This window comes from Gymnoscopelus microlampas, assembly GCF_963454915.1.
Source record: "Gymnoscopelus microlampas genome assembly, chromosome: 13".
Lineage (NCBI taxonomy): Eukaryota > Metazoa > Chordata > Actinopteri > Myctophiformes > Myctophidae > Gymnoscopelus > Gymnoscopelus microlampas.
Window position 1 is genome coordinate 22,783,077 of NC_139950.1, and position 15,642 is coordinate 22,798,718.

Genomic DNA, 15,642 nt, shown 5'->3' on the forward strand with positions numbered 1-15,642 from the left:
AGGAGGCTGATTTTTGCAATACTTACACATTTTGTCCTAACATCTCTATAGTCAAGTGATCAAGTTGGTTCCGTTCGTTTTTTTATATTCCATCCTGATTGGCGAATTCCGAACATTGCTGACCCACAATAACCTACCTGACCTGGCGGAGACCTGTGCTCCGAGGAGCACTTTTTCTAGTTCATCATAGTTTTAGTCATCAAAATTAACACTGCATGTGTTTCCAGAATTTAAAGTACCTTGATGACAGTGACCAGGAACCTCTTCTCGTCTTCCTCATGCATGGCTCCGCTGATGGAGCCGATGGCCCAGCAGAGTGTGTTCAGGTTCTTCCAGGACCACTCTGTACCGTTCACCTGGTTGTGGAGTTTCTCTGTCATGATGCGCTCTGTATCCGCGTAATCCAAATGGGTCAAGTACACTGTAAACAAATAACAGTACAGGTATTTTATTGTAAATTGAACATTAACAGTTTGTTGTACTTTAGATTTTTCTCTCTCACATCTACCTAACAAAGACGTGTAAACATGGCCATTATTTTCTAAGCGAGTGTGGAATATACTGTATTATGTGAACGATGGACGTTGAGGGATGCATGCACTGTATACAGTATACATATCTCTTCTGTCGGGCCGAAACCAGCCATGTTCAAAATATTAACTTTTCAGGAAATTAAGTGTTTTTTTTAGAACAACACAATACTGCCTGTCTGCCTGCCTCATCAGTTGGTATGGTGACTGTATACATTGTCAGATATTTCAATATGTTCTTATATTATCATCACTTTACCCAAATACAGCTCAAGTGGAGTTAGGAGTTTTTTGGCCATTAATCTCTGACTTCATCATTCTAATCAATGGAAAAAAAATGGGAAAAATCTCCAAAGTTGGAGTTAGGTGGTTTGACCGACAATTTGAGGATCCAATGGAGTTAGGAGGTTTAGTCAGAAGCACTTTTTAATACTTTTCATTGGTTCGATATTTGTAAAACATACACACAGATGTAAAGGGTATTCAATAGCACTGATTTATTCAAAAAAAATGTATATGTATGTATGTGTGTGTGTGTATGTATGAGACCATGTGCGTGTCCCTGCATATCAATGAAATAGTAATTTCACCAAGCTAAAATGCTCACCGCAGAGACGGTATGACATTAGAGAACCCATGTGGAAGAGGATGAGGGAACCATCTCATTACACACTGTAGCTGTGGGCATCGCTAGTTCCTCCCAAAAAGAATAACCACACACAAACAAAAGGAGGATGTTGACAGTGGGCATGGCCCTATGTTATTGGATCTTAACGTACAGCGTTGGTATCGTGTGAAAATAACAATCATTTATGTGTAAAAAAGTTGAGAAGGGATTTCTGACATCTAGGAACAACAGCAGAACACTGAGGTCATAGTAAGAGCTCCTAGATAAAATCTAAATGTGCAAAATAATTTAGTTCTCGTAGAATCAATTTAACCACTTGCTCCTGATTCCTAAAACAACTGACAAACTGTACCCAACTCTTGTACAGTCTCTGTTCCCATGCAGTTGAAAAATACAATTGATACCATTTTACTGAAATGTATTGCAAGGATTGATTGATTTTAATATAATTATGGATACTAAAGTGTTAAAAGTTTCCCTTTAAGTATTAATAGTCTTATTGTAATCTTCTCCTGTGGTACATCCACAACTTGAACCCTGTTATTGGCTGCCGTACCAACCCAGTTCCCTCTCAGGGACTGCTGTTAAAAGTTTTTATCCTTACCCAGCGTTTCCCTCATATTCTTGTAGAGGTTTATGGAGTCTGTGTCCTTCATGAACTCTCGGACCACCTCCCCCTGGTCATTCTCTACCACCAGCACCTCTTCAGGCTTGGCCATCCGGCTCACCATCAACAGGCGCACCTGCCACATGGGATAAACGCTTGTCAGCGGGGGGGCGTGCACACAAATAACACGCGCGCGCGGTTAATGACATTCTCTGACTTGCCGCGCGGACAGACGCAGACACATGTATAGCACAGCTCACACTCACCCACACAGATCACTCAACCACACACTCTCTCACTTACACACGCTCGCCACATACATTTACCCTAATGCATACTGTAAATACAAACACCACTGTATTAGAATAGTGCTGAGCAGACACATAAGTACTGTATAATAGCATGCATGACACATGTACTTTCCCCTTTCTGAATTAAAATATTGTTTGTGATTTCGTTCGCTGGTGACTTCTAACTCTAACTAGGAGTCATAGTTAGAGACTATGACTCCTGTTGACAGCCACCTGTTACTTCACTGGTGCAAGCTGACTCTAGAGTGTCTCTTCATTTAAATACTTTCCAGGGATCTCTTGCACTCGATCCAACTGCTTCGCTGTCTTCTAGGAAGTAGTCAAAGATTATTTACGGACTTCATCCTCAGGGATAAGTAAATGTTACATTTTTACCATACTCAAGAAGAACAATTCGTTATATTTCACAAAAGTGGTGTCTGTTCACAGCAAGCGATGCTTTCATGCATCAGCTGGTGGCTTAACTGAAGGTCTTTATATTAGTACATCAACTTGATGAGTTGAAATGTATAAGCTTACTATATAAGAAATGGTTCTTTAATAAGCCAGTATTCTATTCGTCCATGATGTACTGTAATAACAAACAAGCAGCCCAGTTGCCACAGCTGGGTTCCTCTGTGGTGAAATAGCTCCTTCACAAAGTGACCAGAAGAACAACAGCAGCAAAAAAGCATTCTCTCACAGCACTTGCTTTTTTTCAGCTTTCCAGAAAACTCTGGAAAGCTGAAACTCGCATATATACAAGCTCACAGCGCGTCACTTCGTGCCGTGCTGCGAGCTTGTACATCTGCTATATTTGGTTTTTTTTTGGCGAAAAAAAACCCCCACAAAGATTCTCTTCTGGGGGGTCCCTGAGACAAAGCATTTTCTGAGTGGGGACAAATACTTTACAAATACTAAGTTTGAGAACTACTGATTTAGAAGGCATCTGTAGAATCGGCCTCAGGTCTTAATGGGTTAATAAAATAATGTTTAGAGGTATGCGTGTGCGTGTGTGTGCGTGTGCGTGTGCGTGTGTGTGTGTGTGTGTGTGTGTGTGTCTAGGAAACATAAATGGAAAGACATTCTTGAGTTGCCCTCTATCTGTATTTAAAGGGACACTATCATGCTGTTGATGTGCATTTCAGTTCATCATTGACGTTTATATATTTCATGTGTAGTTTTTTCAACCTGCTCTCATATGTCTCAGTTTCTGCTAGCCTATAGCTTCAGTGCTGCTCTGCTCATTGTGATTAATTAATAACATATATACTGTATAACTGACTTATTGGCCGTTATTAAAATGATCTAAACTGTCTGGTTCATTTTGTCATCCCATCAACTGCTGATGAAACATTCCCTACAGTAATAGCAAGCATATGTGATAATCATACATCCAGCTCCCTTCAATCTGTAAATTAGACAATCAAGTATTATGAGCGGTACCTTGGACAGGACAGGCAGGTAGAGCTGTCTGCGGGGGGGCACGTCAAAGTGCTGGTTTCCAGAGAGCAGAGGAGAGGTGGAAGTGGAGAAAGGGCTCTCTCTGTACAGCTCGGCTGCCAGGTGGTTCCAATATTCCAGACAGATTTTAAAGATCTCCGTCTCCTCCACCTCCGACACCAGCAGCATGTAGTGGAGAGCCTGAGAGGGAGAAGGAGAGGGAGAGGGAGAGAGAGAGAGCTTTTGTGGATGAACATCCAGTGAATTGAAAAATAAAGGTTTGGTAGAGGGATAATGGCTAAGATTATACTATGTATTATATTGCATGCTGCTTGGGCACCTTAATAAAGTACTATCTAATCTCTTCTTATCTAATCCTGCTCATTAAGATATTGAAATCACAATTCATCTCAAGTCAATTGGGAACAAAAGGTTTAGATATACTAGATTAGTCTAGAGTCTGTCGACTCTGCCCATCTTGATCATCCTGTTACACTTAATTAAGTATCACTGACTGAACTGAAGCTCATTTGCATCTAATTTTACATCTCTTTACGGTTGGTTATTCTAAACTTAAACCAACGTAAAGGAGATTTACAAGCGCACAACACGTCGCACATCACGAGGCATTGAGAGCTTGTAGATCGGATACATTAGGCAAGCAGTAACGTTGTGAGGCGGAATAAAAAATGTAACATTATGCACAGTGCATCGCTCTCCATCCAGTGTATCCCATGCATCACCAGATGCTTCATTAAATTTGTGTAAAACGTGTCCCCCCTTGTAAACATTGCATGTCCTGGTGTTGCAATCCTTTGGAGTGAAATAAAGCCACACAGTTTAGACCGTCTGGCTTTAGGTATTTTAGAACCGTGTTTAAGCTAATAAGCTAAAATTGGCCTCTATTCTGCTAATAAGCTAACGGTGGTCAGAGCAGTGTTGTTTACTAGTCTGGCACCATAAGTGTGGTTCGGCGATGCTGTTGCCTGTAATGTCTGTTTTGGAGCACCAGGGGGCAAATTGATAGCTCAGGCATTAAGTGGCACAGAAATGAAGCACTGAAATCTCCATTGTGATTTGGTCTGGTAGGTAGCGGACCTGTCGAAACCGGCCTCATACTGGCACCAAATTTCAGTACTAAACCCCACATACGCAATCCTGCACAGCTGTGAAGCGATATTTGTTTCCAACTAGAGAGAGAGAGTGCAGTGATCTATTGGGGTCACTACAGTAGCTAGATGGGGACAGCTGTTGTGGAACAGTATTCAAGAGAACACTAGAATGGAAAAATAAACCCTCAAGTAAGCCTCTCGCTGGACCCGATTTTTATTAAATTAATAGAACTTTGTTAACTTTAATTGCATTTTATTCTTTCTGTTTACTACAACAACCCCAAAAACCCACCCTGATTAGCTGATACCACCTGGATAATATGGGTTTCTCTGGAACAGAAGTGGAACAACAATGACCCTCTCCTCTCACCTCCATCAGAGTCTCTCGTAGGTTGAGTCTCTTCTCAATGAGCTGACCGTGCTCCTTGAGGAAGGTGCAGAGGAACAGACTGAGGTTCTGAATGAAGTTTTGTTCGTCGTCTTTGCCATTGGCATAGGCCAGACGGATGTTCGTGTTCAGGGGCAACATCTAAAAGAAAGAAATACAGACATCGGCATATGTTTGTCATAAGTGTCTTGCGTCGTTCAGTGTGACAGGGTCAAGGAAGACCATCTACGAGCCAATACACCCCACCATAGGCTACGACGAAGTTCTGGCAGTGTCAGATTCTGCAGCAACTTAACTGGTTTCATCTATTTAACACATTGCTGCCAGAATTATTTATTTATTTTCTACAGTAGACTGCCAGACTTTTTCAATGAAAAAATAAAAGTACTCAGGAGCCGAGATACAGAATTTTTAAGTTTTAAGTTAACAAGGAAGTGGATGGGAGTCTAAATCTTCGAAAAATCATATCTCCTTGGTCTTTGGGTCAAATCTAATTATTTTTTAAAAAAATGTAAAGAACGCAGATCTGCGTTCTTGGCAGCCTGCGTTGTAAGGCCTCAAAAGAACGCAGATCTGCGTTTTCGGCAGCCAATGTGTTAATCACAGGGAATATATCACTATCTGCTACCCAGGTAGATCTTTTCGGCCAAATCAAGACTGAGTCCAAATGTTATTTTTGTTTTTGTTTTCTCAAGATAAATGATTGCGTACGGCGGCAGATGAAGGTCATTATTTTGTGATAAAGGTAGATTCAATTCAACTTACAAGGATAATTATGATTTGATCAATTGTCATGTCACACACCGAGATATGTCATGATTTTATAAGACTGCCCCAATCGTGCATCGTGCAAGCACCTTTAGCCTCATTCGAGTTGCTTCAAATGTAAAACATGTATCTGACGTTCTGTTTCAAAGCAGCAATGAGCTATCATGTTGTTACAACTTAAAGATGTATGTGTGTGAGAGATAATATGAGCATGGTTGCCACTGAGGACTCTAGTGTATGCCCCCCTCCCACCTGTTTGAGCTGACACATAGTCAGGGTGAAGAGGGTGACGAACTGCTCCTCGTACTGGCTGACGCTCACGCCGGCGATCTCTGTCAGGCACTTCAGTGTCACGTTGCGGAACATCGGCACGTTCAAGAACTGCGACGGGCAAGAGACAGAAACAGTGGTTAGGTTAGAGCTGTGTGCTGTGTAACAACTTGTGGTTCATCATTGTTGTAGTTGGGATTATTATGAATGAATGAACAAATTAATGCATTTTTTTGTTATTTCAAACATTAATTAAAACAAATAAAATACGAAACATAAAAAACAAGCATAGCAACAACAATGTTCGAAAATGAGTAGGATGAAGTGTAAACTTATAAACTCCTACCCCCTTTTGCCAATGCAAACTCTATTCACTGATGATTATCACAATTTTTCTTTTTCTTTTTCTTATACACAACCAACACATCTCCACTGCATGTTCAAAGAAAACATAAAAATAAAACAATAAAAATAACCACAGAAATAAATGAATAAAGCCGACCTGTTGATACTCAACACTCTACATGAAACCAGCCGATCCACAGGCCCATGACGGGCTGCAATGCAACTTGTCACAAACCTGCAGATCCTCCTCTCCTCACCCGGCACTAGCCCCAGAACAGGGATGCCAGGATGCTCAATAGGTCAACACAGCCCCTCATCATCCAAATACCTCTTAAATATGATCTTTTTGCCAGAATTACTTGCAAGTAATTCATATTTGGACTTTGTTGTACCTCCATACTCAGTCCATTCCACAAATTCACTCATACTCATACTTTTCAATGTTGTATTAACACAATGTATTTTGAGATAACCCCCCTCTCTATCACCCAACATTTTTTGTATATTACCTGGCAATAACTTGTTTCTCGCTCTAAACATAATTAATGCAGTCTTGTATTCGGCAAGGTCCATGAACTTCATGGCATGTGATTGTGTAAACAGTATATTTGAGAGATCCAGATATCCTACCTTGTTGGCTATTCTAATGGCTCTTTTTTTGTAGAATGCATAATGGTTTTAGATTACCTTTGTAAGTGTTACCCCAAATCTCTACACAGTAATTGATATATGGTAGTACAAGTGAGCAATGTAAAATATTAAGTGATTTATGGTCCAAAATGTGTTTTGCTTCCCCCCTAACAGCAATGCTCCGTGCAAGCTTTGTTCTTATATAGCTTACAGTATATGGGGTTTCCAGCTGATTTTGTGGTTCAGTAATACACCCAGAAATGTATTTGCATATACTCTTTCAATGTTAACATTATCTATCATCATTTGTACTTGTGTGTCTATTTTACGGTTTCCAAATAACATAAGCTTAGTTTTGTTCAAATTAATGACAATTTATTCATTTCTGTAGTGGTGATCTCCAAAAGCTGCTGCAGATTTTCACCTGAACAAAATGCATTAGTATCATCTTCAAATAAAACAAATTTCAACATATTTGACACACTACATAATACATATATCATGTATGTATAAAATAAACAGTATTGGGCCTAACACTGACCCCTGTAGGACTCCACAAGTAATGTCAGTCCATGATGATTTATAGTCGCCCATCTGTACAAACTGTTGCCTCTGTTGTTGCATATAACTTTTCAACCAGTTTAACGCCACCCCCCTTTAATTAATATTTCATGATTAATGGTATTGAATGCTTTTTTCAAATCTATAAATACTCCTAAGACATATTTCTGGCTATCAATATAGCCCCCTTTTCCCCCTTCTATTCATATAATTGAGCTCATATCCATTCAGCTCAAAATCAAATCCCTTCTCAGGGCAGAGCCAGGTTTCAAATAATGCAATGATATTGAATGTTTTTATTCTATTTATTTAAGTAGTCTTTGATACTTTTGTAATTGGCATACAAACCTCTGCTATTGAAGCGAATAACAGATATTCCATGGTCTGGCTTAACATACAAGTCATTGTACTGTTCATTGCAAAATGTGTTGTTTAAATGGTCAAAAAGGTTATTGTCCGGATCAATGTCGTGTTCAAGTTCCTGCATATTAAGTTAATTTGCCAGTTAGTGCATGTTCTGAAGTTACTATAGTCTATGGGTTGTAATTACCTTGGTGGAGTCACTGGTATTTGTCCAGCTCATCCATGTCTCTGATTACTAACACTTTGGCCTCCTCCGGTGACCCATTCCACTTGATACACACCTTGCAGTTTGCAGTCCATGTTGATAGAATTTTCCCCTGCTTTCTCAGAAAGCGTGCATTTCTGTCAATGTCTGCATTTTTCTTAGTTAAGTGCTTATTCACATACACATCTGACCCCTTCAGCTTCCTTCCTTGTCTTAGCAGTGCATTCTTATGCTATTAGTGAAGCGGATTATTATAGCTGGTTTGTATGCCTTGTTTCTCTGAGGGAGTGGACGGCACGCTTCGATGTCGTTGTTATTGACTGAAATGCCTTTTCTGTTGAAGAATGCAATCACCTATTGAAACCGCCCGGGCTTATGACAGAGGCCTGGTCTGCAACCCGCTAACAAAAATATAATTTATGCGGGAGTACTGTAATCTGTTCTAGGTCTGCCACTCGGTATTCCAGGAGGGACATGATCGTGTCCTTCTCGGCACATTGTTTCTTAAGTTCTTTAATTTCACCCATCATGTCCAGTATCATTTTTTGCAGTTTAGAGATAGTTGAAATTTCACCAGACATATAGTTCAGTGATTTCTGTATCTCCTCAGTCTCCTCGTCCAAAACTACATTGCTCTTCGATCTTAGTGGCATTTTGTTAGCTGCTGTTAGCCCGGTGGAGCCTGGTGTTGGCCTGGGCCAGACCCAGTGGCTGCTGCTAACTTGGTAGAGCCTGGCGATAGATGGCTGCTGCTGGCCTGGTGGTAGATGGCTGGCCTTGTAGAGCCTGGTTGTAGATGGCTGCTGTTGGCCTGGTGGAGCCTGGTGGTAGACGGTTGCTGTTGGCCGGGGTGCTCCTTCCATTCCGACATCTCGCCACTCCGACTAGTGGCTTCCGCGTGCGGTTAGGGTTAGGTATAGGGTTCGTTAACGTCGGAAAGGCGACATGTCGGAAAGGCGAAATGCACCCCTGTTGGCCTTGTAGAGCCTGGTGGTAGATGGCTGCTGTTGGCCTGGTGGAGCCTGGTGGTAGATGGCTGCTGTTGGCCTGGTGGAGCCTGGTGGTAGATGGCTGCTGTTGGCCTGGTGGTAGATGGTTGCTGTTGGCCTGGTGGAGCCTGGTGGTAGATGATTGCTGTTGGCCTGGTGGTAGATGGTTGCTGTTGGCCTGGTGGAGCCTGGTGGTAGATGGTTGCTGTTGGCCTGGTGGGGCCTGGTGGTAGATGGCTGCTGTTGGCCTGGTGGGGCCTGGTGGTAGATGGTTGCTGTTGGCCTGGTGGGGCCTGGTGGTAGATGGCTGCTGTTGGCCTGGTGGAGCCTGGTGGTAGATGGCTGCTGTTGGCCTGGTGGAGCCTGGTGGTAGATGGCTGCTGTTGGCCTGGTGGAGCCTGGTGGTAGATGGCTGCTGTTGGCCTGGTGGGGCCTGGAGCAGCAGGCTAATGCTGGGCCTCACCCAGCGAGTAGAACTTGGGCTCAATCCAAATTTCGGTCTCAAATTCACCTTTTAGTCCAAAAGCTTAACTTTGTGTGTTATAAGGAAACACTTACAAACCACTGGTATAACTTTGAATGAAGAAATACTGAGGATTGTTCCGCTTTTTGATGTATTGTACACGATTGGTACTACTGCCTCTATCACTCCCTCACTGCTGCCTCAATCAATTTGATCACGTTCTTTAGCATTAAAGTCAAAGGTGTGTGTGTGTGGGGGGGGGGAGGGGTTAGGCCTTGAATGTACATTACCACCAGCAATTCAGACTTCAGGGTAGATTCAAACAGTCTAAGCTAACATGTCACATTCAAGGGTGTGCATGTGTGTGTTTGTGTGCATGCACACCTTGTACACCAGTGTGCTGATGAGTTTGGTTTCGAAGATGTACCCCAATGGAATCCAGTTGAGAAACCGTAGCAGGGTCTCCAGAGTGGCGTGGACCAGAGGTGCATTCTGGGAATTCTCCTAAGGGTTCAGCCAATCGCAACAACAGAACAATTAAAGGCCAAATACAACCAGAAGAAAATCAGATGATGAAAATGTAGGCCTATCTGATGTTGCTAAAGGAAACCTTTGCCTATTTCCAACCTGCCGGTAAATACCATTGTTCTGATGTATTGTTCTACTTTCATCAGAAAATACTCTCTGTCTACTGTGTATTTCTCAAAGAAATGCCAATGTCGCAAAATTATGATGTCCAACATTTCACATCATCGGGCATACATTCCGAAGGCTCGATGAAAATCAGTATTTTCATTTAAGTAATGGTTTTGAGAGAGAAGAAAGATGGGATTCACATACCATTACAAACTGGCAGAGCTGGAATATCTGGGAGAATTCGTTGCACATGCTGAAAGACACAGAAATCCCCAAACACATTAAGCAAAGCAGACTGTTTTAAACACATATTTAAACAACAGGAAATTTAAGAAGCAATCAACCTGCTTTCAGAAGAAGACAATACAGTTCTCCTGATGAATGTCTTTTATTTTCCGTGTGTCAGCTCCTGTGGCTGTGAAACTATAAAATGACACGTACTGTCTGTTAACCTCAAAGCCCAGAGGAGCTTGCACTTTGTTTGCCTTTATGTGCTGTGAAAATGAACATGTCCCTGCGCAAACATCACTTCCTGGACATGTACTCTACATTAAAGGCAGTCTCTGGCACTGATACCAGAGGTCCAGTAGCTTTTTCATTAAAAGCGTGTTAATTTTTAAAAATCATTATTATTGTTGTTATTAACATTACAGCATGACTCTGCAGGAGTCTAGCCACCTATAAGTCTGTCTGTGGCCTCCAAGTACTATGATAATGGATACTGCACTAAGCACTGTGACAACGGGTTCTCTGACAACAGCTACAACAGGTATTGGTGGACAACCGAGGGACGTGAGTTCCGAACGGACATCGCCTTAGTTTAATTTTAAGTTTTTATCAAGGGGGCTCGGATCAGGCTGAAACCTTGTTATTTAATTAGTATGATATACTATTGATAATATCATAACTGTTATCATTATCACATTATTATTACCAATACTACTTCTACTAATATTACTTGTCTGACCTGTCTTTGAGGTGCTTGGCCTTGACCTGGGTCATCTGACCACTGGAGAAGTCAAAGACCTCCTCGCTGAGCAGTTTGAGGATGATCATGTTGTTCTGACAGAGGCTCTCACTGGTTCGACTGGCCCCCACGATGTCACTGATGAATGTGGGCCAGTGCTTGGGCCACTCCTGTTTCAGGATCTGCAGAGATGGTGGGTGGAAGAAAAACACTTGTGTCATAGGGTTCAAGTACAGTCATGCCTGAGTTGTACTTAGTGTGTGTGTGCTTTCATGCCTATAGTTATATAGACTAGACTAGACTGTCTCTGGGGTGAAATTGCAACAATGTTGCATTTTTCATTCCGTTCAGTTTGCGTTCACGCTGCACTTTGTCAAGCACACCAAAAATCGTAAACAAATGTCACACAGTTGAAACAGTCGCTCGTTTATGGGACATAATTTCCAAGGGGCCTGTACTATGAAACTGGATTTGGGAGTTAGCAGCAAAGTAAATTCAGGTGTAACCCTTGGGTTTCAGGGTTTACGCGTCGATGGTCGTTCACTTCTTACCGGGGTACATCGCCACAGTCAACATTTGCTGCACACAACAGACAAAAACGTATAGTGCTGTACTGTCTACTGACAAATCAATTATCTTTCGATTCCTGTTTAGCGCAGTGCCCGGATCACGGCAAAAACCTTTGGCTTTCCCCGATTCTTTTTTACAGTAGAGGTATAGATTCTAGTCAGAGGGAGTGAGTTATCTGTGACAGTTTCTTGAGCCGTGAGCTGTTGACTCCAAAAAACATCAAAGCCATTTCATAGTGCTTTTGTGTACCCATATCGTCCTACAACAGAGAAGGATTGAAGCACTAAATGTGTACTTGTTGAACACACACACACACACACACACACACACACACACACACACACACACACACACACACACACACACACACACACACACACACACACACACACACACACACACACACACACACACACACACACACACACACACACACACACACACCATTAAGACCCTGGAATCTGATCCACAAACAGTGGATGATCCCTGAAGGCCACAACAATGTGAGCTCAGCTGACATAAGCAGTGACTCATCGTCACTGGCAATAATGCAAAGTCACTCAAGCAATTACGGTCAGTGAACCGCTCAACCTCTTTAAACCTCTCACTTACTCTCACTAATAAACACACACACATACAGTGGGGATGCACATGAATATTGGCATACAAGTCTTACCTGGACGAGGATCATGTTCAGTTTCCCAATGTACACCTTTTCTTTCTAAAATAAGTAAAAGGAACAACAGCCAACTTAGAAATAAATCCTGCAACACAAGATGTCTTGATTTCCTTATACCTGCACCCTGAAATGGTTTTACAACAAATATCTTTAAACACATTTTAGTCAAAATGGGCACATTTCCCGATATGACACAGTTTTTACTCCTGGAATTATGCAGGAAATTATAGGGTGAAAACTTTTTCTACTGGCTTACATTATATTTGACTTGTAAATATTGATATACTCCACATCATCCCATCATCTAATTTTAGACAGGGGGTTAATTATTCAGCAAACATCAATTTATTTGATTAAAAATAATCACAAAAATGTAACACTTTGACTGCAAATCAAAAGGACAGACTCACCTCCACGTTTGATGCATCTGATGATGTCTTGATAATGAGACCGACAACATACTTTTTAATTCCTGCAAACAGACAAAATGAAAGGCAACAGAAGAATGAATTGTATGCCTGTGATGAAAAGACACTTAAACAACACAACCTGACATAGTGAGCTGCCTGGGGCAGGTTACTCAGTGATCCAAAAACAATTCAACTGGCTCAAAATTAGCTGAATCTGCCTACCCTGTCCCAGTACACAGGGGCTTTAAAAGGTGCACTTCCCATTTTCTAAATCACTACAGTCCCATTGCACAAACAAAGAGGTGGACTGTAACTACCACAGCGTCTCAGCTGACCCATTGAAGTCACATTTATGGTAAATGGTAAATTGTTTTCAAACCAAAAAGTCAAACGGATCAGTGTTTGAAGAGCACCTTTAGGTTTAACTAAGTTCTCTTTCTAGCCCTGGTGCTGTACAATCACTCTGACCCTCTGTGAAATATACTATGTGCTTGGGTGTAGCGGGCGGAGCCGGAAGCAAGGCAATACTCTCTGAGTACATAAGGGGGGTAAAAAACATACTTGCCGGTCGCCCTGCCCTGGATTTGCCACTTGAACAAAAGTCAGGCATCTACGGTCAGGAGTGGGTAAGTCTTAGATCAATGAGAAATGAAATTTTGAATAAATAAATAATTTAGTAATGTAGGGGGTGGGTTTAATCAATTGTATTAATATTGATTTGAACTCAGACTCACAAAGTCAATTTCATGATATAATTATACAAATGAGTTAAAACCGTGAGGCAATTTTGGGTTAAAATTGTCTTTCCGATGAAAACTGCAATAAACCTTAAACTGCGATGTAAACCTTAAACAGCAATGTAAACCTTAAACAGCAGGTGGCAACAAACTCTTTAATTGGAAAAACTAAATGGAGGGAACATTTTTATATGAATGTAGTTAGCAGCAGTAAGACAGCAGAATAACTCAGACAGTGACCTATTATCTTTCACCTTACATCACGTCATACACAGTAGAACTGAGTACTGGTATGCACTGAGCATGCATGGTCTTTAACTACACCACAACTCATCTATCCAAAAGCTGGATTCTCTTTTAGTCAACTCCAGAAAAACATGTAGGCGGGATGTAAATCACTGTTTGTTATCATGCAAGTATGAAATGACAACAATTGCTTGACATGACAAAGCCAAGAGAAAACAGGCCAACTTAAAAGAACACAGTTCCTCTGCCTCTCCACAGATGCAGTCCAACAGAGAGCTTTGAAATCACATAGTGTTGACATGTTTTTTTGTCGTTTCCTCTCCCCTTAGAAAAAACTGCCACAGTGCAGAATCCAGCCATTCTGTAGCAGTCAGTGGGAGCCAGTCAGGCAGAAAAAAACCGGCATGCTTAGTGGGGGAATACTGCTCAACTTGGCAACCGCACGTCATGACAGTTTTTTAAGGACAGAGTTGCATCACTGCCACAATGTAAAAAAACAAAGGCATCTTGAACTACATATGAATAGCAGACAGGCCATGAAGGGGACAAAAAAAATAATAATGATCTTACCTTCACATTGATTCCGTGGCAGAATCTTCCATCTTGTTTTAATGACGGTTTCCAGAATCTGAAGAGCATAGTACTGTAATGTACAGGGAGAGAGGAGCATTAGGGTCAGGCACCACCAAGACAATACTGAATGATAAGCATTGTGCATTTCCATTATACAAACCAAAACAAAACTAAAGAAAATCACTTTGGTTTTGATAGTGTTTGAGATAACTTTGTCATATTGTAAATTCAAACGGACCGAGCCGATATTTCATGCAAAATTTTTACTAGGCAAAACAATGGCTTTTTGTCCCTTTGCACATCTCTCTACAAGTGATATTAAGCTGAAAAACACTGCAGAAGTCCTGCTGTTTCTTTCAGCATCACACCAGAATGGAAATGACAGCAGAGAAATAAACAAACCAGTTAACCTGCTTATAGATTTTGAAAGAAATTGTAATTCACGTTGAATGGCCTTTTAGCAGGCTTGGCAGAAACATCAGACTACATTTTCATAATACTCAAATGCACATTATGTTCAAGCAAATTCCGCCACAACAAAGGACAGAGTTAAAATGATGTTGGGATCTACTGCCCCCTTTCCCTGGTGTGTCTCATAAAGAACAGCAAGACCAACCACAGGTTGTTTTAAATCCTTGGGTTAATTCCTGGGAGTTCTACAAACAAGCATGAAAAACCAAAAGAACTTTTGTTTTTTAAGTTAGTGATCTTATTGATCTATTGTTATTTCGAATGACTTGTGTTTCAGCTGTAGGGATCATCAGTTCAAAAGAACGATGGTTTAAAAAAAAATAATGAGGTGCATTAGAGGGTGTTATTAAAGCTAGGGGAGGGGAGGGTAGGATCAATAATGTGTTGCAGACAATGAATGGTAGGAGGATTAAAGGCGGAATAACGGCACACTGACTGCACACCAACAACAGGTGTCACTCATTGCCTTCGCGAACCATTTCAGAACTTATTTTTCGCCTTTATTTTCCACACACACCGTGCACAAAAACATAAAAAAAACAAAACAAGGATAAGAAGAGAAAAGCAATTGACAGGGCAATTGCCAAAGGCCTAGCAACTAACTTATTTTTGCTGCATAAAGCATGACCTTAAACAGGTCTTAGGGGAAGCCTTGAGAGGATCAGAGAGAAGAGGTACAGGGTGGAAGATACACTACAAAAAGAAGGGGAGTGGAGGGTTAGGTAGGCGGAGCCATGATCCCTACAGGTGAAATAGGAGTC

The 15,642-nt window shown here is 41.4% G+C and overlaps 1 protein-coding gene across 8 annotated transcripts in view; it reads right to left on the reverse strand.

Annotated features, from left to right (window-relative positions):
• Positions 1–15,642, reverse strand: part of xpo1b (exportin 1 b) — a 37,084-nt gene that overhangs the window by 13,923 nt on the left and 7,519 nt on the right. For 3 of the 8 annotated variants that reach the window (XM_084077304.1, XM_084077303.1, XM_084077305.1), the window contains 12 exons: positions 14,408–14,480; positions 13,416–13,464; positions 12,855–12,916; positions 12,442–12,486; positions 11,196–11,377; positions 10,433–10,481; positions 9,977–10,096; positions 6,019–6,147; positions 4,981–5,139; positions 3,502–3,699; positions 1,763–1,901; positions 240–421 (listed from right to left, as the gene is read on the reverse strand). In XM_084077304.1, coding sequence (XP_083933430.1) covers positions 240–421; positions 1,763–1,901; positions 3,502–3,699; positions 4,981–5,139; positions 6,019–6,147; positions 9,977–10,096; positions 10,433–10,481; positions 11,196–11,377; positions 12,442–12,486; positions 12,855–12,916; positions 13,416–13,464; positions 14,408–14,476 — 1,383 coding nt within the window. In that variant the 5' untranslated portion in view covers positions 14,477–14,480. Of the gene's footprint in view, positions 1–239; positions 422–1,762; positions 1,902–3,501; positions 3,700–4,980; positions 5,140–6,018; positions 6,148–9,976; positions 10,097–10,432; positions 10,482–11,195; positions 11,378–12,441; positions 12,487–12,854; positions 12,917–13,415; positions 13,487–14,407; positions 14,481–15,642 lie in introns of all 8 variants that reach the window. The other 5 variants (XM_084077302.1, XM_084077301.1, XM_084077308.1 and 2 more) reach the window with 2 other exon arrangements.